The sequence below is a fragment of the Megalobrama amblycephala genome, linkage group LG14 (genome assembly GCF_018812025.1).
Source record: "Megalobrama amblycephala isolate DHTTF-2021 linkage group LG14, ASM1881202v1, whole genome shotgun sequence".
In the NCBI taxonomy this organism is placed as follows: domain Eukaryota; kingdom Metazoa; phylum Chordata; class Actinopteri; order Cypriniformes; family Xenocyprididae; genus Megalobrama; species Megalobrama amblycephala.
Genome location: NC_063057.1, coordinates 1,448,202 through 1,472,676, shown reverse-complemented (window position 1 = coordinate 1,472,676; position 24,475 = coordinate 1,448,202). Strand labels below are relative to the sequence as shown.

General features: G+C 37.2%; 2 protein-coding genes across 6 annotated transcripts; one reads left to right on the top strand and one right to left on the bottom strand.

Moving 5' to 3' along the window:
• Positions 1–2,363: 2,363 nt before the first annotated feature.
• Positions 2,364–5,656, bottom strand: fgfr1op2 (FGFR1 oncogene partner 2). Of its 2 annotated transcripts, none has more exons than XM_048155229.1 (6): positions 5,497–5,656; positions 4,994–5,130; positions 4,797–4,914; positions 4,569–4,711; positions 4,376–4,489; positions 2,364–2,963 (listed from the first exon to the last, which is right to left on the bottom strand). In XM_048155229.1, the coding sequence occupies exons 2-6, from the start codon at positions 5,126–5,128 to the stop codon at positions 2,826–2,828; spliced, it is 648 nt and encodes a 215-aa protein (XP_048011186.1). In that variant the 5' UTR covers positions 5,129–5,130; positions 5,497–5,656; the 3' UTR covers positions 2,364–2,825. The 2 variants fall into 2 exon arrangements, with proteins under 2 accessions (XP_048011186.1, XP_048011185.1); XM_048155228.1 differs by having other exon boundaries at positions 5,367–5,505.
• A 610-nt stretch (positions 5,657–6,266) lies between these two features.
• Positions 6,267–24,026, top strand: gas2l3 (growth arrest-specific 2 like 3). Of its 4 annotated transcripts, XM_048155226.1 has the most exons (10): positions 6,267–6,513; positions 13,758–13,813; positions 16,604–16,692; positions 17,233–17,410; positions 18,233–18,342; positions 18,420–18,558; positions 20,563–20,626; positions 21,068–21,203; positions 22,260–22,367; positions 22,703–24,025. In XM_048155226.1, exons 3-10 carry the CDS (start codon positions 16,666–16,668, stop codon positions 23,624–23,626), a joined length of 1,686 nt encoding a protein of 561 aa, XP_048011183.1. In that variant the 5' UTR covers positions 6,267–6,513; positions 13,758–13,813; positions 16,604–16,665; the 3' UTR covers positions 23,627–24,025. The 4 variants fall into 4 exon arrangements, with proteins under 4 accessions (XP_048011183.1, XP_048011181.1, XP_048011182.1 ...); XM_048155224.1 differs by lacking the exon at positions 16,604–16,692 and having other exon boundaries at positions 6,271–6,513; positions 22,703–24,024; XM_048155225.1 differs by lacking the exons at positions 6,267–6,513; positions 16,604–16,692 and adding an exon at positions 13,198–13,329 and having other exon boundaries at positions 22,703–24,024.
• The last annotated feature ends 449 nt before the right edge of the window (positions 24,027–24,475 follow it).

The following is a 24,475-nucleotide window of genomic DNA, read 5'->3' as shown; positions in this document are numbered from 1 at the left end:
AAATAATGTTTTCTATTCCAAGACAGATTAGAATCAGTGTTACTTTCGTATTATTGAGGTTTTTATGTATAAATTTTCAATTTTCATTTTAATTCCAGTTAAAGTTTTAGTAATTTAGGGTACGTTTACACGACACTGATGATGATGGAAAAACTTTAGCATTTTTTTCTTTTGCGTTAGTAATTCGCGGTGTCACTTTAAGAAACACTATGCGCCGGGAAAATGGGAAAGCAAAAAAATAGATTTGTTGTAGTTTCCGTTCACCTATAGAAGTTTGTCATGTCTGATGTTTCTCCAAAATTCATCCTGATCACCGTGTGGGTCATTCTGGGAGTTTCGGGAATCGTCCTGCAGTTGTACACCACGACACCGTTTTCAACTAAAAACGGAAATCTTTTTGTGTTTTGGCTGTTCATTTGCATGACAACAGCGTTTTGGTGGCCTGAAGATGCAAACCTTGGAAAACGGGTTACAAAGTGCTAGTTTTTTAAAACGATACCGTTACCGTCTGTGTAAACTACAAAAACGCGAATTTGTGAAGACGTCATTACGTTTAATGTATTACGTTTTTAGTCTACTTTTTTACATGTCTACGGTGGCAAGAAAAAGTTTGTGAACCACTTGCAGAATCTGTGAAAATGTGAATAATTTTAATAAAATAAGAGAGAGAGATCATACAAAATAAATAAGAGAGATCATACAAAATGCATGTTATTTTTTATTTAGTACTGTCCTGAGTAAGATATTTTACATAAAAGATGTTTACATTTAGTTCACAAAACAATAGCTGAATTTATTAAAACAGCCCGCTCAAAAGTTTGTGAACCCTTGATTCTCAATACTGTGTGTGGTCACCTGATGATCCACGACTGTTTTTATGTTTTGTGATGGTTGTTCATGAGTCTCTTGTTTGTCCTGAGCAGTTAAACTGAGCTCTGTTCTTCAGAAAAATCCTCCAGCTCCTGCAGAAATTTCAGTTTTCAAGCATTTTTGCATATTTGAACCCTTTCCAGCAGTGGCTGAATGATTTTGAGATCCGTCTTTTCACACTGAGGACAACTGAGGGACTCAAACTCAACTATTAAAAAAGGTTCAAACATTCACTGATGCTCCAGAAGGAAACACGATGCATTAAGAGCCGGGGGGTGAAAACTTTTGAACAGGATGAAGATGTCACAATTTTTCTTATTTTGTTTAAATATCATTGTTTTTCATTTAGTACTGCCCTTCGGAAGACAAATTAAGTACAATATTCCTTGATCTTCAAATTCAGAAGTTTTCACCCCCAACTCTTAATACATCGTGTTTCCTTCTGGAGCATCAGTGAATGTTTGAACCTTTTTTAATAGCTGAGTTTGAGTCCCTCAGTTGTCCTCAGTGTGAAAAGACGGATCTCAAAGTCATACAGTCACTGCTGGAAAGGGTTCAAATATGCAAAAATGCTTGAAAACTGAAATTTCTGCAGGAGCTGGAGGATTTTTCTGAAGAACAGAGCTCAGTTTAACTGCTCAGGACAAACAAGAGACTCATGAACAACCATCACAAAACATAAAAACAGTCGTGGATCATCAGGTGACCACACACAGTATTGAGAATCAGTGGTTCACATACTTTTGAATGGGGTTATTTTAATAAATTCAGCTATTTTTTTTTTGTCTTGTGAACTAAATGCAAACATCTTTTATGTAAAATATCTTACTCAGGACAGTACTAAATAAAAAATAACATGCATTTTGTATGATCTCTCTTATTTTATTAAAATTATTCACATTTTCACAGATTCTGCAAGTGTTTCACATACTTTTTCTTGCCACTGTATATGGTTTTAATAAATTTTTATTTGTTTGATATTTTAGTATATCAAGATAAACTAAAGTAAAATAAGAAATGTTGCAACGGCTTTGATGCCTTTCAAGTCTATATAAAATAGCATTTGTTATGCATTTTGCCGCATAGCGTGAGGTAGTTGTTAGTGAAATAAGATATTAAATGAGAAACGTCAAGCAGGAATTGATTTAAACCATCAAGAATTAATTGGATTATGAAAAGAATCAGAGTTTGTGGCAGTGTTATTCATTTCCAGTTAATAATTTTAGTACTTCAGCTTAAACTTATATTAAACGTCATAATGTCAAGGCAGCATTTTATTTTAATTAACAAATAATTGTATGTTTTAGCCAACGATAATAACCCTGGTTTGCAGTGGAGGAATACTCGAGCTAAAAATGACATTCGTGTTAAAGGTGAAACAAGTTATATTATTATAGTCTTTTCTTTGGAATAACATGCACTGCTATATTTGAACACACTGAATTATTGATGGTGGAAATCCTGAATGAAATCAGCCAATGAAACAGCCACTGTTCGTTCAACGGTTTTAATCGCTTTCAATACTACTTCCACTCATTCTCACATAAAACACTGTTACAAACACAACAAGCAAAAAGAAAACAAGCTTTTTCATTAAAATGGCACATTGTGACATTCCCTTTACAAAGTCCCATGCTCACGTAAAGTAATCATTCACAATCTGCCTATAGGTCATTCCACAAATGATTGTTTTCATATGGATGAATCAGTCAATTTGGTCATTTGACTTTTCCAGACTTGAAGCCATGATGATGGAGAGATGGAAAAGTAATCGAATCCCAGTGTTTGACAGTTTCCACAGGCCCGTCCTGCAAATGACAGCCGTCAATCTCTGATGGACATCCAGGTTGCGCAGTGAGAGCCTGTGAGGTCATCACGACCCTGTAATGGATTATTGTGGGATGTGTAGGGCAGCTCTGAATGATGGTTTGTAAACTCTGAGTCTCTGACGGCCTTTAGCTCTTCCTCAGACTGACATCTGTGCTGGTGAGCAGCGGTGACAGAGACGTGCTGTCAGACGTGTCGTCCCTCTTCAGCACCAGAAACGCCTCGCGGCTGATTCCCAACAGCTCTCGTAGACCGCTGTTCTCCAGCTGCACAGAACAACATCATGATTTTTTCAGATGTTAATATTACAATAATTTAAAGGTCCCGTTTTTCGTGGTCTTTTGAAGCTTTGATTGTGTTTATAGTGTGCAATATAACATGTGTTCATGTTTCGCGTGTAAAAAACCAAGTATTTTTCACATAATTTACTTATCTGTATACCGCTGTTTCCACGGTCATAAAAACGGGCTGATGACTTCCTTGTTCTATGAAGTCCCTCCTTCAGAAATACGTAACGAGTTCTGATTGTGCCAGCGGTTCCTGTGTTGTGATTCGACAGCAGTTTAGCGCATCTTGCCCGGAAAGGTCACGCCTCTTACCATAACGTGGAGATGCACGCGCTCAGTGTTATTGTAAACATGTCTTTAATTTTACCCTATCAATTTGAGCCGGAATCAGACCCGGTGATTGGACTGCGGGATGAAAATAACAGCGTTTCGACGACATGGCGACAAACACACTCTACAAACGCAACTCTTGTGTATTCCTGTGGGCGGAGGTTAGTCAAAAAACTGTTTTAGTGACGTCATTAAAGAAGGAAGTAGAGGGATGTAGTCCAAACTGGCTGTTCGATGTAGGCGACTTCTGTTAAATAAAATATCTCGCTTGGCATTGAACTTTGAGCTTTAAAATTTTACAGATTTTATTTATACTCTAACAACAACATTACACACTAACTAAAGTTTGAAACATGGGATCATGAAGAACGGGACCTTTAATAACACATTTACAGTTCTGATATTGATTAATGGTCACATGATATGCACGTAAACAAAATATTTCATCTCTTTTTTTAAGCATTTTATTTTGATAATTTAAAAACAATATTTTAATTTTAAAAGAATTTAATATTTAAATGAATTATTAGCTTTTCATCAACTCACAAACCCCCCGGAGTCCCTTCACAAACTCCTTAATAACTTAATGGTTAATGGACTTTACGTTGTTGATAGCATAGAATAGATTTTCTTTCTTTTTGTATTTTTATATCAACATTGTCTAGGTCAAAAGTAATCTCAAAAAGTCAGATTAAAAAAATATGTAACCTAATAGATCATGTTACTAACTATAATTTTCTGTCTGTGTCTTTAATGTTAATCAAATAAATTATTTAATAAGAATCAATGTATATTTCATTCACACACTGAAAACTATGCAGTTTTGTAATTTTACATATTAGTTTTCTGCAATATTTCTTACTATTAAACAGCCCTATTGTACCCAACGTAAACTTAAACCACTGTTTATGTAATTTGCATCTTTCTTACATTTTATTTGTGCCATTGTTTGATCTTTGTTCATAGTTATTTTTGTTATAAAATAACAAACACAACTATATTATGAAATAAAATTTTGGTCATATCGCCCACCCCATTGCGGCACGTATAGTGCAACTCACCTCCAGACGTTTTATTCTCTCCTCATCCTCACATAGTCGCCCTTCATCCACCTCGATGGCTTTCCTCATCACCGTGGCCATTTCATTTATTTTTTCAATGTGCGCTTGCATCTCCTGCAAAATAAACACAGTAAATGCCTATTTGAACACCAGTATTTGGGTGAATCTCAGAAAGAGCGTCTGCGGGACTGACGTTAGTGTGCTGTTCTCTGAGCTGGGTGACTATAGCAGGATCATCTCTCTTGCTGGCCATCAGAAGGCGAAACACCTGCTCTCTGTACTTGCTCATGATCAGCTCCAGCGCAGACTGATGCTCCTCCAGCGACGAGCGAAGCTCTGCCAAGAGAGAGAGAGAGAGATGTGAGGGAGCCAGATTTAAAACCTGACAAATGCAGGGTATTAAAATACCCTCCAAACACACCTTTGTTTTCATGCTGCAGTTCCCGTATTTGCCGGTTTTCCTGCTGGATTCCCATGACCAGAGTAGAGCGCGGCCGATGTCTCGCCACCTGGTTCAACACCTCGATCTCTTCCTGATACTGACAGAACAAGAAATATGATTATGAGTGACTTGACTGTATTTTATTCATTAGGGAAACTGAGAACAAGCAATGATACCTGCTTCATGGCCTCCACTCTCTTATTCAGCAGTGTGGTTTGTTCAATCAGGATCTCAGCAGCACTGTCATGGTCTCTGAGTCTCTCTACCAGTGATTTGGCATCGGCCAGCACCTTCTCAAGTGTACAGGTCATTCCTGAAGAGCACAAGAAACACACTTGGACTGACTTGATGTCGTGATTACATTAATAAATACACACAGAGAGAGAAAAAAATATACTCTACAGATGATCAGATAAGTGAAACACTCTTTTACTGCCATTATTGTTACTGTTGTGGCTTAAATATTGTCTTGATTTCAGAAATACTGAAAGGTGACTGTCAAATGTTTTGGTAGAAGCCTAGCATTAGCTTCTACGAATATAAACCTACCAATGTTCATTATAATAAAATGCTAGATCGTGTAAATAAACACTGTCCTGAAGCCAGAAATACTTTTGTTTTATTGTATTTACCAATAACACCGTGGATAATTTTAAACGAATGTAAAAACCTATCTCACCTTATCTACAGCAACGGCTCAGTTAGAACACTTCCTGTTGCCGCGGGCGTGACGTCACGCGCGAGGACTTCTGGGAGATGTAGGCTCGATGTACGTCCTACATCACACCGTCCACATGGAGGCGCAATGGACAAACTTTCTGAATGTTTAAAACTGCAATTAGTAATATTATGAATGTTTATTACTGTAAAATACCCAAATCACTTTGGTGAGGCGTATTATTCTCTATTATTCTCTAAATGTCTCAAAATACCATAACCAGCTCCTGTTAATGTTCTTTTATTAACTGAGTTTGAGGGGTTTTAAAAGTGGAGAGAGGCCAGTTTAATCCCCAATGTGACCCAGAGGGGGTAATCAGATTTTACCTGTGCAAACAAATCCTGCCTAGTGATTATGACTCAATTTTATATCCAATGTCCAGCTTACTAACCATATAGAGGAATCATTAAAAGTTTTTTTTTCTTTCAAAAAAGAAGTTATTTTAAGCATTTGGACTCTTTCCCGAACACAAATGCATTGTCGGATGGATAATTCAGTACGTGTTTTATTTAACCATAGGCACAGACAGATCTTTAAATATTTTAATATAGCATTAATATTAGAATTACATGTCATTTTAATGTTTAAATCAATTATTTAAACATTGTTTTAGTGATTTGACGAGTTATAAAATATATATAAAATAGCAACTATGTTAATTTCTTATCTATTTTTATTTTTTTCAGTCATGTAATGTACGGCGCCGCCCACCTGCTCTCATGTCCCCGCCCCTTTCCATTGAGGCTTTTGATGTGCGCTCTGATTGGCTGTTTTGAACCGCGAATCCCTCTCAACTGAACATTCCAAGTCGCGTGGAGGAAACGGAGGAAAAGCAAGAGAGCAGCTCCAGCTTCAGCTGATGCGCGTCCACGCACCCACGCGCGCACGCCCGCCCCTGCAGCCGAGGAGCGAAACGTGGATCAAACTCAAGAGAAACAACTAGTTACTGAGACAACTAAACAAACACATTTAACGCTGGTGAGTTTATTCATGTTGTTTTTTCAACCCAAACCCTCGAAACCAGGAGTTAGTGAAAGGGGGGGGGTTGGCTTTTTTTTTTTGTTTATCTGAAGATTATGTGCTTGTTTAAAAAGAGAATTTCCTTATAAAAGGAAATGAAATGTCAACAAACCAGACTTAAGTGATAAAAGACGGTCGCTGTTGTTTATTTTTGGCAGTTACACTGAAAGAGGAGGATTCTTAGGAAGGAAGTTGCATGACTTTCCATGGAAAATGTGTACTGAATGACCAATTATTTAAAAATACAGCTCACATATTTAAGATTAAGATCAAATCTTATCGGTTTGAGTTAATATAATCTTAAAATATTGAGCTGTCTGTCTCTGTATGTGTCAGTTGTGAGTGACAGATAGACATGTTTCTACAGGGACAGTGAAATTGCCCAAACATGTCTCATATTCAGCCACATGTCTCATTAAAATAGCAAATTATGATGCTCATCTGAGAATTATACTTTCATCTCTCAGAGATGTGTGCTGGATATACGTCCAGCTCCAGAGGAGTGGAAAACTGCAGGTGTTTCCTGATGGGAACTACAGCCATAAAGATTTCAGCATGTCCTTGATCTCTGGCAGGGAATTCTGTTTATCACCAAAGACTTTCTCGGTCATGCTGAAGTGCTGTTAACAGATTGAATGTGCCAGAAAAACATTTCAGGAAGCTGAATTATTCTTTTGTGTTGTGAATAACTCCATTTATTGAATAGACGCTAAGCAGCTTACAATGGCAACTATGACGAAAGACCTCCTGATATTTGGACATTTTTAAATCATATTATCAATGGATAATACTAGGTTTGGGCATTGACACAAATTTCACGATTCGATTTCTTTTCACAAGTTTGCTTTTCGATTTCGATTCAATATTGATTAATTGGGGGGCCTATCAGGTACATGGCAAAAAACAAAAATCTCTCAACTAAATCTGTAAACTGTACTATGGAAGCTTGTTTTTGCCATGGAATAAAACAATTTAAAAGATAATTGCGATTTTTAATCTCACAATTGCGAGTTATAAAGTCAGAAGTGCACGATATAAACTTGTAATTCTGAGAAAAAACAGAATTGTGAAATATAAACTCAATTACGATTTTTAAAGTCCAATCCTGACTTTATTTCTTGCCATTCTGATTTTTTTCTCTCAATTGCGATTTATATCACGCAATTCTAACTTATTTCTTGCAATTGCGAGTTTTTATCGCGCAATTCTGGGTTATTTCTCGCAATTACGATTTTAAGGCTATCGTGCAATTCTGACTTATTTTTTTCGAAATTGTGACTTTATATCACGCAATTTTTACTTATTTCTCGCAATTATGATTTTATAGGCTATCGTGCAATTCTAAGTCATTTCTTGCAATTGCAAGTTTTTATCACGCAATTCTGACTTATTTCTCGCAATTATGATTTTAAGGCTATCGTGCAATTGACTTATTTTTTCAAAATTGTGACTATATCACGCAATTCTGACTTATTTCTCGCAATTATGATTTTAAGGCTATCGTGCAATTGACTTATTTTTTCAAAATTGTGACTTTATATCATGCAATATTTACTTATTTCTCGCAATTATGATTTTATAGGCTATTGCGCAATTCTGACTTATTTCTCGCTTATGTCTTATTTCTCGAAAATGCAATATAGTGCACATCAAAATGCTGCTCTCTAAGTTAATTTTTCTAGCTGATTAACTAGTCTTTAGGCATTGAATGGATTTTCTGAGGTTGTGTCATTGTTTACAAGCTGTTTTATTGACGTCTTTCCGTGGTTGAAACACTGATTGATCGATTACATGAGACATGATATGGATTTTGGTAAGTTGTACAGTATCTTCCAAAATGCCTTCTGATGTTCATTCATGTTTTTTTCGTGCTGCAACTTGTAGTAAAGCGGAAGAGATGATCAGTTCATCTGCCGCTACAGCGTCACGTTAAAGAGCGCCAAAACAGTATTCATTGTTTGAATTTTGTAATAACATGAATTTGAAATCGAAGATGTTGTTTCATATCAGAAGTAACAAGCTTTTTTGTGATTTATTTGATTAGAGGCGCTACAAAGCTGTTCATTTATCAACTGAAAACAGCACATACTGAAAGATCGATTATTGGGATTTAAGAATCACTATTGGCTCTTCAAAATGAGAATCGATTAATGAGATCGAGAATTTTTCTTTTCTTTTTTTTTTTTTTTTTTTTTTTACTACCCAGCTCTAATTAATGCATTATTTAAAATCGGGTAAAACAAGTATCTGTTTCCACTGTTTATCTGCCACCCTGCTCTCAAGATTATCGGTGTTGGCACTGGCCATTGGGAAAAACCCATATTAATCAACTACTAAGAAGGGAACCATTACATGAGTGCCAAATAAAAGAGCTTTTTTAATGTTTTAAGACTTTATGCATATGACTGCATAGACAAATGCGTTGATTGTTTACTGAATGTGTCGACAGTATTTGAGCTCATGCTTTTATGTTAAAGTCAAGATGTAAATCCTAGTATAACAAACATCGTCTGTCATTTTCGGTACAGTTATGACATATTGAGGTCAAAATTATAAAGAAAAGAAGCTGGATTGTTCACAATAAAATCTATAACATGCATTTAGAAAATAATTAGTGTCATTTCATGCTGACTTTATTTCTGTGGTTGTGTTTGTGTGAACACTAGCACATGTAACCCCATTTCCTGCAACTTTACCAACCATCTGCCTGATACGTGGCATCAGGGGGTTCTTGAGCTTGAGAGGAGGGTGAAGGGGGGGAAATCCTGAAATAAATGAATGCTGGGATTAATTTCCCATGATCTCTGGTGCACATGCTGGTCATTGTTATGAATCTTGGATTAGTGTTTGTTTATTAATGACCCAGCAGATGATTAGTGGGACGGGGGTGCTGCAGACCCTCTTGCTGCTGCTGACTGGTTAATTGTTAGTGTCTTATAACATGTCATTGCATTACCACGACAACCGCTTCTGTTTACCTTATGCCATATAGAGTATCACCATTGGTTTTCAAGTGCCTGTTTCCTTGTAGATTAGCGTGCAATTCTGGGTATTTTATTTCTGAATCATTGCGGTGAGGTCATTGTTATGTTGAGCTGCATTGATCATCTTTGTTTTGGTGAAATGTTGCTTAGTTTTGTAATGGTAGAAGCATGAGAAAGTTGTTTTTCCTTTCCTTCTTTTCAGTAGGGATCACACTGATTCTCTAAAGCCTGTTGTCTCAAACTGTCTTGGTGACCATTTGATTGTCTCATCCTAATGATCTACCAAAGTAGACAGCATTTTGGGTAATGCAAGCATATTTTAACATTTTTGGGCATCGTATGTGTATTGGAACTGAATGCATTTGATGCTGTCTAGGTAGGCAGCTCACTAGATTTTAAGACTGAGCCGCTGTCTCTTGCTGAATATACAGAATTTGTCTAGAATAGTTTCTCACTATTTATTTGGGGTTATTTTTCCTCAAATCCTGACCATTATTTTATAATTCAGCAGAAGTGTGAGGTGTGCATGGTTTTAGACTGATCCGGAGCCTGTGGCAGGTGTATAAGAGGGGTTTTAATCTGGTTTACGGGGGATGGGCTTCTGACCCTTGGTTTATCGGACGCCCATCTTCTCCGGGACCATTAATTCTGTTTGTGTGTGTGTTGATGGCTCTGCCTACTAATGAAAGCAACTGACAGGCCAATTAAGATCACAAAGAAGCAGGAAGGGGAGGGGCTTTGATTGATGGCCGGCTTTTTTTAGGACCCATGTGCGAGCCACTGGTGCACGTATACAAATAAACATACATGCATGTGCCACGTGTCAGCTCACGTCTAGAGGGAGGAGGAGCAGCAGGCGAACGGGGATGCGTCTGGAAGCGTGATCCTCTTACGTGATTATGTGATGACCTGAGGAACCATGTGGACACCCCAGCCCTCGCTCCCTTTGTCGTTGCATTTAATTAAAGCGACAAATCGACTGTAACTCATGCAGACGTTCATTATAGTGGGATTACAACATTCTGTCTGATGTTCCGCCCAGCCTCATTTCTGCTGTAAAAGTCAGCTGTCTTTATTTTTTGGGTGTGTCTTTTATCAGGACACCGTTTATGAGAGGTTACTCATGTTTTCATCTGTCTGTGATCTGGACTGAAAGTTTAATTGGTTAAAAGAATAAAAACTGTATTCTGTCATCATTTATGTAATTTAAAATGTTTGGAACATAAAAGGAAATAATTAATATAATTTTAATACACTTTTCCATCTAAGTGTTTTAAAATTACTACAAAGTGTCCAGGGACTGTCAAGCTACAGAAAAGTGCATTACAAAACCAATCCAGACTCATGTACTATGTTTAAAATTGTTCTTCTGAAGCCATACAATAGTAAATTTTAACAGTCACAATTTGTACTTTTCTACAGTGTTGTGGGTGACGCATTACAAGTAACTTGATTAATGTAATCAGATTACTATTTCAAGTAACTAGTAAACTAATGCATTACTTTTAAATTAACAGAATATCTGAGTTACATTTTCAAATAAGTAACTCAAGTTTTCCCATTTATTGACTGACAGCTCTCCTGTACACATGTTAAGAGAAATCAAGTGCAGAGGCGTTGTATGCACTGTGTGTAAACATGATGGTTATTGTAGTTCTAGACTAAATTTGAGCATTTACTCATCTCACTTGCACAAAAAGTGATTCAGTATACATCAAAATGAATAAAAACAGTAAAATGCAATCTCAGAATATTGCACAAACCTGCAATAATTAAATGTATTAAATTAAACGTATATATACTTAATGTATTTGATATCACTTTATTAACCAATGTCTTCACTGCTGACCTTTGATCTAATTCAACCATACTAATAATCAAAAATGATTTTAGATAAATATCACATTTGTGATCAGCCTGAAGCTTATTCATTTCAATTTTGGTGTGAAAGGGTCTTTACATTTGCCAAAAATAGAACTTTTTTGTTGCAACAACAACAAACAAGCAAGCCCAGCCCAAAGTGAGGAAAAAGTAACTCAAAAGTAATGTAACGCATTACTTTCCATAAAAAGTAACTAACACAAATAGTTACTTTTTTAGGGTGTAATGTAATATTGTATTGCATTACTTTTTAAAACGCAATATTGTAGTGCATTACTTTTAAAAGTAACTAAGTAATGCAATTAATTACTTTTTTAGAGCGTAACGCAATATTGTAATGCATTACTTTTAAAGGTAACAAAATAACACAATTTGTTATTTTTTAGGGGCGAAACGCAATATTGTAATGCGTTACTTTTAAAGGTAACAAAGTAACACAATTTGTTACTTTTTTAGGGGTGAAACGCAATATTGTAATGCATTACTTTTAAAAGTAACTAAGTACTGCAAATAGTTACTTTTTTAGGGCGTAACGCAATATTGTAGTGCATTACTTTTAAAAGTAACTAAGTAACACAATTAGTTACTTTTTTTTAGGGAATAATGCAATATTGTAGTGCATTACTTTTAAAAGTAAGTAATGCAATTAGTTACTTTTTTTTAGGGCATAACGCAATATTGTAGTGCATTACTTTTAAAAGTTACTAAGTAACGCAATTAGTTACTTTTTTTTTTTTTAGGGCATAACGCAATATTATAGTGCATTACTTTTAAAAGTAACTAAGTAACGCAACTAAGTTGACATCCATTTGTTATTTTCTGCTTCTAAGAATGTTAAATTTTATATTCTTTTCCAGAAAAGGAAATATGGTATTTGGGCTAAAACTTCAATTATATGTGTTAAAAGAATAGTTAAAAAAACAAAATCTTGTCATCATGCTGTTTCAAATGTTTTTTTTGTTCCATGGAACATAAAAGGAAAGAATCAATGGAATTTTAATACGGTTTTCAATTTATGCCTTAAACATTGTTACAATTTTTTTAATCCATACAATATTTTACATCATTTTTTTGTTATGATACTTTTTTTTAATGGTACTTTGAAGTTAGGCAGCTATTAGTCACCATCTACTTTTACGTATTCGCTAAATATCTGCTTGTCTGAAAAAGACAATTACATGTTTTGGAACAACATGAGAGTGAATGATGACCCTGTTCCTTTAAAGAGGCACAGAAACACGTTCTGTTGTAAATAAACACAGAGCGGTCAGACACGTCTCTCGGTCAGCGTGTCCGTTAGTGACGGACTCTTTCCACGACCGTTATGTTCTGACAGAGGAATGTGGCCCTTGAGACCCGAAGCCACACTGCCACCCACTTCATAAGCCGCAGCCATCAATTCTGGGTTTTGTGTGTCCTCTGCTGTTTCTCATCTCCTCCGCTGCATGACATTTTGTGGGCTTGAAGTGCACAGAAGACTGACTTGATTCGAGCTCTCATGCTGTTCCTCCAGTAATTAACTCTCGTTCTCTCGCTCTCTGTGGTATTTTATGTCTAGCCGAAGAGAGAAAGCGATTGTTTATTCTCTTGGTGCCCTTCAAAAAATTTTCAGATTCTTTTGTGTGCTGTCATGGAGGAGTTTGTTGTGAAGGACTGTGTGTGAGCGAACCTTGGACTGTGTTTGATCGAGGGGGTTGTAACAATAGAGTCATTGTAAATGCTTGGCTGGGATTGGATGGGGGTTTGCTGAGCGGCTTCATTAGTCAATCTCTGTTTCCTCCCCTCTCTTTCTCGCGCGCACATATCCTCTGTCAGCGAGTTGTTGTAAGTGTGTGTGTGTGTGGGATTTAATGCTTTGAGGTGTTCAGGTGTGTCAGCGGGACTGGATTCTTCTGAGTGTGTTTCTCAGGTGAGTGTCTCGCTGTAGTCTGATGGAGATGATGGATGATTTAGGATTCGCATGAGTGTGTCACTGACAGCGTGTGTGTGTGTGTGTGTGTGTGTGTTTTTAGGGAAAGGAGGCATTTGCTTTGTTTCCTCAGCTGTGCTTATGTTGACTGAACTGTCTTAATTTTGCTGCCTGTCTTTCTCTCTGGTGTTTGGTCACAGTGATTAGGTTTTTTCCTCATTCTTTATTTTGTTTTTGTTTTGTGTGTGTGGTGGTGGTGGTGGGGGGGGGGCATTATTACAATTTATTTTAACAGTAAGCTGCAGGCGATGATTATCAATCCTGTGATGGGACAAACAGAGTTTGAGTTTTGTGTGTTCACAGGAAATAACTAGCATGTCTGAGCTGGTGTGTCTGTTTTTAACAGTATCTGTCTGTCTCTCTTTCAGAATGTGGACGTGAATCTTTCTTGTAACTAATGATGGCGGTTCAGGCTGGATTGCAGGTACAAGTTTATGCTTTTTTGTTTTATGTGCTTTTGCATGCTTTTTGAATCAGTGGCACAAGATCCTGCAGCCACCTTGCCAAAGCTTTGATATTTAGTATATATATATATATATGCTTTTATCCAAAAAGACGTTTTTAGGAGATTTAAGGAAAATAATGATGTTGGTTATATCAAGTTCTGAGCTAGTTAGAGAAGAGTTTATAGGGGTGTGACGTGATCTCGCGATATTAAAACGTGACGAGATTTCTCGTTGAGGTGCAAAGCTGTCTCGCGATATTGCCATGACTGAGTGAGAGGGTGAATTTAGCATGGATGTTGCCACCGCTATGTTTACATTACGCCTCCACTGTCGTTTAGCTTTTTATAGAAATAAAAACCATTTAATTTAGTTGGATAACAGTCGCTTCAATCCCATCCAGCTCATCCAATACGAGCTTCAGTGTCATATGTAGTGCAGCAGGAATCAGAGTTCACTGATCACGTGACGAGAGTAAGTGACGAGATGACTGACAAGACCATGGCGGAGGATTCGTTGCACAACAGAGCCTAAAAGCATCTGATAAATGTCTTATCTTGTAGATTGCGCACTCTGCACCGCCGCTCCCTATTCACAGAGTACGCACGAAAGCGAAAGTAAACCGCGAACGCAAAACTCGTCTCGTTTCAGTGTGTATCTGTAATTATATCTGATGTCATGTGTGAACTGACCACATTATGTAATGACAGATGCAACTGAATCTGTGCATGTGAGATTGAACACACCAGACAGGCAGCGCAGGTGTTTGCATTGAGTTAACGACCTGTCAGAAAGAGCAGTCCAAAAAGCAAAGACTAACAGTCATTAATTGCAATAAAACTTTAGCAGAGCTGAGCTGACCGTAATCTGCTATGGAATTGTAATCTTGGATGTCTTATATAATATGAACAGAGCAACCCCACATGCAAACACTTTCCTGTTTAATTAGTCAGGCTTTGAGCACGAGTGGAAGAAACGCTCCATATGTGTGTTAGTAGGAGCCTGAAGCTCTCGCCCGCTCTGTTCCTCCTGGGAGTTCGATGCATGTGGGAAAGGCAGGATTCAAGCTCACAAAGTAGCAGTGAGGTTGTGGGGTTTCTCTTGGAGTGGCCTGCTTGTGTGTGTGATTTTTAAAATGTGCTTTTGTTTTTTTAGCCATTCCTAGCACAGAGGTGTGAGGGCTCTTTTAAAGATCTGATCGAATTGGTGACTGATACTGTGTGGATGGTTGTGTTGTTTGTGTGTTTCAAACAGATGTTCCGCCTCAGTCTCTAAGGGGCCATATGAATGTGAGACAGAAATTAGATGTTGTTAGTGGTATTTGCTAAAGCAGCACTATTGCTCACACTCATGGTTGAGGGTTGGTTTAAATACTTAAACATGTTTGTGTGAAGTGCAAATAAAGCCTGTGAGAGTTCACATGTGAGGGTGTTGTTTTGTCTAGTGATGCATCAAAATGTTTTTAAACCAAAAGCAAAATAAAATTTTAATTTAACTAAAATTGAAGGATGCACGATATATCGGATACAATATCGACATATTAAAGCTGATAAATAATGGATTAAATCCTTCAGCTAAAACACTTCAGAATTGCACTGTTCGCAATGATTGGTTAAAATATGATTGAAATCACAAAATAAAGTTGTGCAACATGTACAGCACAAGTCTATCATATAGGCTACATAAAATTATAATGACAACATTATAATCGTGTGCTTGGGACGTGGCTTTTAAAGGTGAGACTTTATTTTTAAAATCAGGCTCTCAAGAATTATATAAAGACTTATCAGCCAATATATCGGTTATCGGCTTTCAAATATAAAGAATTATCGGTATTGGCCAACATTTTCATATCAGTGCATCCCTACTGAAAATAGCTCTTTGTTTTCATCCTTGGAATCGGACCTTGCGTTACCATGGAAATACTACTTAAAATTCTTATAGTGAGCTCCTCCCCTAGTGGGTGGAGTCTAGGGCTGTCAAGCGATTAATCGCAATTAATCGCATACAAAATAAAAGTTTTAGTTTGCCTAATATATGTGGGTGTACTGTGTGTAATTAATATGTGTATATTAATGCAAACACATTCATGTATATATTTGAGAAATATTTACAAGTATATGTATTTATTTATATTTTTATATAATTTATATTATATATATAAATCAAAATATTTTGTACATAAATATTTCTCTTAAATATATACATTAATTTGTGTGTATTTATATATACATATTAATTACACACAGTACTCACACATATATTAGGCAAACTAAAACTTTTATTTTGTATGCGATTAATCGTTTGACAGCCCTAGTGGAGTCAGGTTTCATATTACAAAATTTATTTTGACTACTATTATCAAAACCTTTTCTAATCTTGACCAAATGCATATCGTCGGAAAGGCCGGAGTCTCACGATTCCATATTTGCCAACTGTTTGAAGTGATATTTGGACAAATTTATAAATTTGTTAAAGGAGAATGCATAAAAAAATCAATAGAATGTCGTTGAACAGCGCCTAAACAAAATCTCATAGGAACTTCAATTTTTGTGATATCAACTTGAAATATGGAACACAACTTGGTTAGACATGGCTTTCAGTTTAAAGCAGTTTTAGAGTAAAGTATATTTCAGTAAGTTTAATACAGTACATTGATTTACAGTAAACTTTTTCATACTTTATTTCATATCAAAAGTAACAGCACAAAACTTATTGTGATTATTGGATGGCAGGCGCTCTACAAATTAATGTTTTGTTTCTAACCCCAGATGTGAGATGCTTCTGGGAGGTCATTTGGCTGAGGCATTTCCGAATAACTAGAACATTTGAGATGCTGTTCAGTGGAATTGATCTGCTGGTTAGTCCAGTTATTCAAACACATGATCTGTTGAGGCAAAGTCAAATGAGTTTTTGTTGTCATTACCCATCAAGGGATTTATTTGGTAAATGTTTTTCCATTGTAGTTTATCTGCATCTCTTCTTATCAGATAAAAAAAAAATTTAGTTAATTTTTAGAATTAATGAGCTGTTTACATTCAGCAGTTTGTTTTTTATGCAGTATCTCAAAATCCATCTGAAAAGTGCTAATTATACTAGTTTCAGTCAATGATTTCAGCCCTCCAAAACTGTTTTGGCCAAAACTAAAGATTAATTTCCGTGCATCACTAGTTGTGTTGAATCTCTCTCCTCCATGTGTAAGTTTGTTATTTGTGTGTAAGTGTTTGCAAACTGTCCTGATTTCAGCAGTCACCCTCTTTCCGGAGAGGGAGCGTGGAATCTGTGTGAGGGGTCATTGTGGCCCCACCACACAATTTTTTGTGTGTGTGTTTGGTCTCAGTAGAGTGTGTTTCTCTGTGTGCTTGAGCTGAGATGTCTGCACTTCCTCTTTCTGTCTCAGGCTTGGTTCGGCGAGAAGTTTGATGTCCCGTTACAGAGCCCTCGCAGCCTGCGGTCTCCCCGTCCCGGCCCGGGTTTGGCTGATGTGTTCCAGTATGACCAGTGGTTGGCCGTGCGGCACGAAGCAACGCTGGTGCCCATGCAGGAGGATCTCGCCATCTGGCTCAGCGGCATGCTGGGTAAATCATGCAAAATAAGATGTCTGTGACTTCCTCTTACACTTACTTGCACGAAAGCCAAGAATCACTGCCATTATTATCGTAAACGTCTTTTCCTTTAGTCAAATAACTGAAACCTAAAGCTGCATAAATCAAGCAAAGAAGTGTGGGAAACGACGTTCGCTCACTTATAATGGTGACATACGACCCCCGAAACAAGAATTCAATCTCTCGGTCTTTGTAGAATAATAGAGGGTGTTTCCCTCACCTGTCTAGATGCTCTACGTGGGCCAAAAGAAAAAGCGTCACCCAGAAAAGCTTGTTCACCCATAAACCTGTTGCTTTTTTTGTTAGATTAAGTCCTTGTAATCCTATAGTCCTCTTTCAGATTATACATTGCACACATTGTGGAATTTGAACAAAATACTAAAATGTGACTGCACTTTATTTTCTAATGACAGGGTGTTGGCGAATGCCCGATCATAAGTGTGAATTTTATTTGTTATATATTGAATTCTGACCAGCACGTGATGGCATAATGATGCAAATTACATTAAAGGGTATTTTTTAAATTCTCAGCCAATAGGTTTTTCTGTTTGCCCGAAATTCTTACAGAATTTTACATTAGTAAATATTATGAAAACGATGTATTGCAGAAATTATTTACTATCTTTTAAATTAAATGTGTGATATCATATAGGCCTATATTAGCTTTAAATCGACCATCCTGCTCTCTAAGATTTCAACATCAGCCATCAAATAGTCCATATTTTCATAACATGGTCATTTGCATCATCATTCTCAAGTTGACAACATGGAAATACAAAGATATCTGTTTTACAGGTGAGCAGGTGATAGCTGAACGCTTCATGGAGGAGCTGGACAATGGCGTCAGACTATGTCGTCTGGTTGGAATTCTTCAGAGTAAAATCCCACAGGACTCAGAAACGCAGGTGGGAAAGGAACGTGTGAAACTGTGCATAACCGCAGAGCTGTTCGGTTGTAATTCCTGTCTCTGTTTTGTTAACAGCTGCCCTCAAAGAAAATTCAGTTCAAGAAAAACGCCTCCCCTGGATCGTTTTTCGCCCGGGACAACACAGCGAATTTTCTGTCCTGGTGTCGTCATATAGGAGTGGACGAGACGTATCTGTTTGAGTCCGAGGGTTTGGGTAAGAGAACCTGCTTGAGGACTTTTGACCTGGTGCAACTCAAAAATTTGACAAGTCAAAAAATGTGAAATGTGTAAGAGTTTGTGCATCGCCTAGTTTCTATTTCTGTCATGCTGGATATCTGGATAGCCTTATACATATAATATAAAAGATAAAACATTATGCCTTGTAATGCGTCTTATTATGCATTGTATGAATAATTGTAACCAGAGTTATATTATATTGTAATACTTACTGTATCTATTAATTGTTACACCTTTAGAAAGTATAATGCATTAAAACACAGGACAAACAACCAATTTCAAATGCATCAAGGAATCTGCAAATATTATAATGAATTTTAACTTTGGTTACATTTATTTATGAAAGGATATAATGCATTATAACATGCATCATGAATACATTTCATAATGCATTATACATAAAGGCTTGTAAAGTAAAGTGATAAAACTGATTTCATAGATTTGCTTGCTATCTTATTTTATAAGAATATCATAACAAAAATGAGACTGAAGCACTATGTTGAGGGCTTGCCAGCATTCGTTAGTCTCTCGCTGTAGCCCATTAGAACACGACTTTAATCAGGTTGGCTAAATTAATGAATTTAAACCGAGCTTAGCGTCCTCTGAGCAAGTGTGTCTTTCTCTGAGCTGTTTAACGGGCTGTAATCGTTTCAGAGGATCTGTGTTCGTGTACGTCAGTTGAGCTGCGTCCCTGAACGTCTCCGTAAATCTCCGATCTTAACGAGTGTGAAGGATCTGGGGTGTACGGCCCTGGGACTTTGTGTTGTGAGGAGTGTGAGTTACTAGTCCGTGTGTCGCTGTGCATTATGGGACGGGAACTGACAGAGCTCAATGTGTACTGTACTAGTTATGATTGGCTTGAGAAATGAGTAACGATGCTTACTGTGGGATTTCAGGGCTTTTGGTTTCGAAAAATTGTCTTTTTGGAGTTTTAAGCCCTGAATGTAGTACTTTTTAAATTTTAAACTATTTGATATTAGTGATATGACTCTTTTTAAGGCAAGACACTACAGGCAAAACCATTGTTTTTTCATGCACTGGTAATTTTTTTTTTTTATTCTGTTTTGCTTTCATAACTAATGCATGAAAAAAAAAACCATGCAAAATAGACATTTAAGTGTTTATTTTATTTACACTTTATTTTTATCTGTAGATTTCAGTTTTTAATACATATGTTTATATTATAATACATATATCTGTATAATACTTATTCAGATCTATTCCTAAAAACATGGTGAAAATAAAAAAAATTTCTAACTGTTGACAGTATTTTTGTATTGATGGAGTGATAAAAAGAGATCCAAAAACAGTGTCAACCAAAATGAAACAAGAATTTTGAACCTGGCTTCAACCAATGTTCAGATCTGGAAATATATGCAACTTAGTGAGTTTTGAGATAATGCCTCATTTGCATATTTGAGCTTTTTTGCACTTTTTTTTGCCAAAAGATAAAATGAATTGGTACATTTTCTTTTTATTTCATTTAAAAATAAATAAATGCAACTTAATAACTTGCATGATACACACATTAAAACAGTCAATGTAGAATTTCAGAAAAAATAAACTGCATTTCATTGGACACTATTATATTTTAATAAATATTAAATTGTTTAAATTTTATGAATTCGATTGATTAGACATGCTTTTAATTATTATAATTTAAAGTATTAAAACAGAATCCAGAAAAATTAAACCAGAAAACACCAAAACAAAAACAGATTTCATAGATACGCTTGCTATGAGACATGATTATTATCATATGAATATCACAAAACAAAAATGAAACTGAAAATTAGTACATTTTTGATTAAATAAGGCCTGCATATTTAAACATAACATTTCAGAAAACTTGTAATAGAATTCACTTGTCTTATCTGTTAGTTATAAATGTTGCCCTTTAACCTGCGGTGTCTTTGACAGTGAGTGATCATAAAGTAAACCAACTGCTCTCTCTCTCTCTCTCTCTCTGTCTCGCCCTCAGTTCTGCATAAAAACCCTCGGCAGGTGTGTCTGTGCCTGCTGGAGATCGGACGGATCGTCTCCAGGTAAGTGAAGCAGCTCTGATGACCCCACAGGTGACAGATGTCAGGTTGTGCTTTGGGGTCAGAGGTCAGGGGCTTATGAGTTGGGTTGGGGGCAAATTTATGTGGATTTCATAGGATTTAAGTGGATTGGGTTCAGTACTTAGAGCAGCTATTGTTTTGTGTCCTAGAGAATCTAAAACAAATCTGAAGTGTTTCTAGAATAACACATAATAGTGACAATTTTTTTTATTACCTTGTTTCTTACCAAATTAAAAAAAAAAATAGGAAATTCTGATTTGACTTTGACATTATTTTATTATGTGAGAAAATCACCATTTAATGGTAATTATACACAAATATATTTATAAATATTTAACAATTATATTGTGATAAGTAAAGGTTAAAAGTGTTAGGTCAGTCTGTTGACGGGTGTGTTGTGACCGGTAATGTCTGTTGGTTCAGGTATGGGGTGGAGCCTCCAGTTTTGGTTAAACTGGAGAAGGAAATTGAACTGGAGGAGAGTTTAATGATGACTGATCACGCTTCTCCAGTCAAAACCTTCACCGTATGCTGTCAGCACGGAGCGCTGTACCACGCTGTGAGTATCACACACATTAAACCACCAACACTTACTGACCTCAGGCTTTTAGGTTTGAGTTCAAGCATCGTCTTGGTCTTTTTATAGTTTGTAAGCTATGCATAAAATGGCACATTTCTCTATGCATGCATTATCCAGATAATACCTATAGAAAATGTGCCGTATACAGCAGTGCACACAGTTTCCCACAATGCAGTGCACTCAAATTGACCTCCCAATACTCCTAATGTAACAAATGAACTGGAAGTGATTATAAACTACAAATTTTAACATCTGATGCTTTACTCGGAGAGCTATTTTACCCAAAATTGTATTAAGAATCCAAAATAACCATATTTATTTAAGAGAGTTTTTACAGTTTGCTAATATATTTATTGCATTCTGTTCCACATGTTATATAATATAATGTTAATCTTTTCAGTAGAAAATCATTACCCATTTCAGTTGAATTGTAGGCTCAATCCAGCATTATTATTGTTTACTAAAATTATTTTTAAAAATCCATCACTTAAAATAAAATAAACATCAACTGAAATAAAACAAATTATTTTATTTCAGCTAGTTGCCAAGATAACATTTCTCATTTTTGTTTACTTTAAGTTAACTAAACTAAAACTAAATGTAATATAAATAATGTAATTTAAGACAACAAAATTACTAAAACATTCAAATTAAAACAAAAAAAAATCTAATTCATAGTATTAAAGCTATAATATCATCAATATATTAAAATATCACTGGCTTAATCTGAAATATTGTAAATATATTCTGATTTTGATCAGATTTGTTTCTGACCCAGTTATCACACATCTTCTGTCGAGTTTATTATAGTTTGTTGAGTGTGTAAACAGCAGCTGTTGTTTTGAGACTTCATGCTTCATGTGGAGAACATTTTTGCCCTAAATGCTAACAAATTCACTGTCTCTGAGCCAAATAACCAGCGGGACGCCCTCGGGTCCCTGAAGGAATGATGAGTTCATACACTATCTGCAAACTAGCTGTTATTTTTCCATCTTGCAAATGAGTACATTTCTCTTCACCTTCACCTATTTGTAGGATCGTGCGGACCAGGACGACCCTCCCTGTAACTGCTCGCAGAAGTTTTCCATCGAGTATCTGTCTGAGGGACGCTACAGGCTCGGAGACAAGATCCTGTTCATCAGGGTAGGCGCTTTAAGGAGTTTTGTCTTTAAACAATTGCGACGAAACGGAGATCTTTTCTTACGTATTGTGACGTACATCTGAGTGTAACTCAGAATAAATGTAGGGCGGGACTTGGTTCTGTGCAGCAGTTGTTGATTGGATGCTGGGGTGTGGGCGTGACTCTCAAACATGTATGCAAATGAGCTTAACAGAGGCGGAGTTTCTCACAAGCAGATGCTGTGTGAAATCTTGCTTTCTTATAAAACATTACACTAGATGCCAATGAAATGTGTGTTTAATTCAGTGTGGCAAATTCATTAGATTCCTTACTAATTAAAATCCTCCTCTCTTTTTAGATGCTCCATGGGAAGCACGTGATGGTGCGGGTCGGTGGAGGTTGGGACACTCTGAAAGGGTTCCTGCTGAAATACGACCCGGACCGCGTGCTGCAGTTCACAACTCTAGAGCAGAAGATTCTAGCCTATCAGAAAGGCCCGTCCGGCCCAGGCCCCGCCCACAGTACGCAGACCGCGCAGCCACCCACGATGGACCCCATCGCAGCCGTTAACCTCCTCCCAGAGTCGTCCTCTTCATCATCATCATCGTCAGCCTCCACGACATCAGTGTCCAAACCCAACACACCCACACCGCGCGGCTACGCCCAATCACCTGCGTCCACACCGTCCATGCCTCGTAAAGCTGCCGCACCCAAGAAGATCTTTCACACGCCCACTGCTTCCCCGAAAACCACCCCTCTATCATCGCCCGTCCCAAAAAGAAACCCGCTTCCACAGTCAAACACAACATCTCAGAAAGCCCCGGCCGCCGCCGGCTCCAAGACCAAACTGCGTCCGCGTGGATCTCCATCTCAGCCTCGCAGTCCCGTCTGCCCCGAACCCACCTGCAAGCTGCCTAAACCTTCGGCGCCGCCCGCACAGAAACCTCCTCCCGGACCCGTACGCTCTCGGCTTACAGCAAGACGCCCTCCTTCCCCTGCATTAGATTCCAGGAAGGGGCGTCCGAATGAGCCCAAACAGACGATTCCTCTCAAGAGTAAATCTGTAGAGCAGAGCGCAGCCGGTGTGGCACGAACTGCCGCGGCCGTCAACGTTAAAACAACCCACAGGAAACCTTTGGTCAGCAGTAACCCGCCCGCGGTGAGCACCTCCGCCAAACCGGCACCCACGAGCACTTCCCACAAACTCACCACACGGACTAAAGCCAGCAAACGAGAGGAGCCCTACTTTGAGATGAACAATAAGAGAAGGGTAAAGAACTGAGAATTCTGGGATTTTTATATGTGCAAAGGGTCAAGTTTCACAAATGCACTATATGGAGTTGGATACCATAATTTAATTTGATTTGAATGAAAACAAGAGTGTGGTTATATGTTTTGAATATTGAAAATACATTTATGAAAATACGTAAAAATGAGACGTCTGTCTTCCAGCAGCCTCGTTTTCATTCACATCAAAATTAAATATGCCATAACCGGTTTTCTTTGCATCTGTCAAAACATTCGCCTCATGCTTTCATTTGTGCCATATTACAAATCATCAGGAAATGCCTCGGATACATTTTACAGGAATTAAAGGTTTAGTTCACTTCAGAATTAACATTTCCTGATAATTTACTCACCCCCATGTCATCCAAAATGTTTATGTCTTTCTCTCTTCAGTCGAAAAAAATGAAGGTTTTTGAGGAAAACATTCCAGGATTTTTCTCCATATAGTGGACTTCACTGGGGTTCAACGGGTTGAAGGTCCAAATGTCAGTTTCAGTGCAGCTTCAAAGAGCTCTACATGATCCCAGATGAGGAATAAGAGTCTAAACTAGAGAAACCATCGCTCATTTTCTAAAAAAAAAAAACCCATTTATATACTTTTTAACCACAAATGCTCGTCTTGCACTGCTCTGTGATGCTCCACGCATTACGTAATCACGTTGGAAAGGTCACGCCTTTTTTTGTAAAGGCCGTTCGACTTTGTCTCTGCACATGCACTTTGTAGACACTAGATCGGTACTTCCTCCTACGTCACGCGTGACCTTTCCAACATGATTACGTAATGCGTGGCTCATCGCAGAGCAGTGCAAGATGAGCATTTGTGGTTAAAAAGTATATAATTTTT

Bases quoted from the DNA above. Each gene is read 5' to 3' on its own strand.
- gas2l3 (XM_048155227.1), top strand. From the start codon at position 16,666: ATGCTGTTCAGTGGAATTGATCTGCTG. The intron at 18,343-18,419 runs GTGGGAAAGGAA...TTTTGTTAACAG, and splicing joins CACAGGACTCAGAAACGCAG to CTGCCCTCAAAGAAAATTCA. The intron at 20,627-21,067 runs GTAAGTGAAGCA...CTGTTGGTTCAG, and splicing joins ATCGGACGGATCGTCTCCAG to GTATGGGGTGGAGCCTCCAG.
- fgfr1op2 (XM_048155228.1), bottom strand. The intron at 4,712-4,796 runs GTGTGTTTGGAG...CTCTCTTGGCAG, and splicing joins ACTGCAGCATGAAAACAAAG to AGCTTCGCTCGTCGCTGGAG. The intron at 2,964-4,375 runs GTGAGTTGCACT...TGTTCTGTGCAG, and splicing joins AGAGAATAAAACGTCTGGAG to CTGGAGAACAGCGGTCTACG.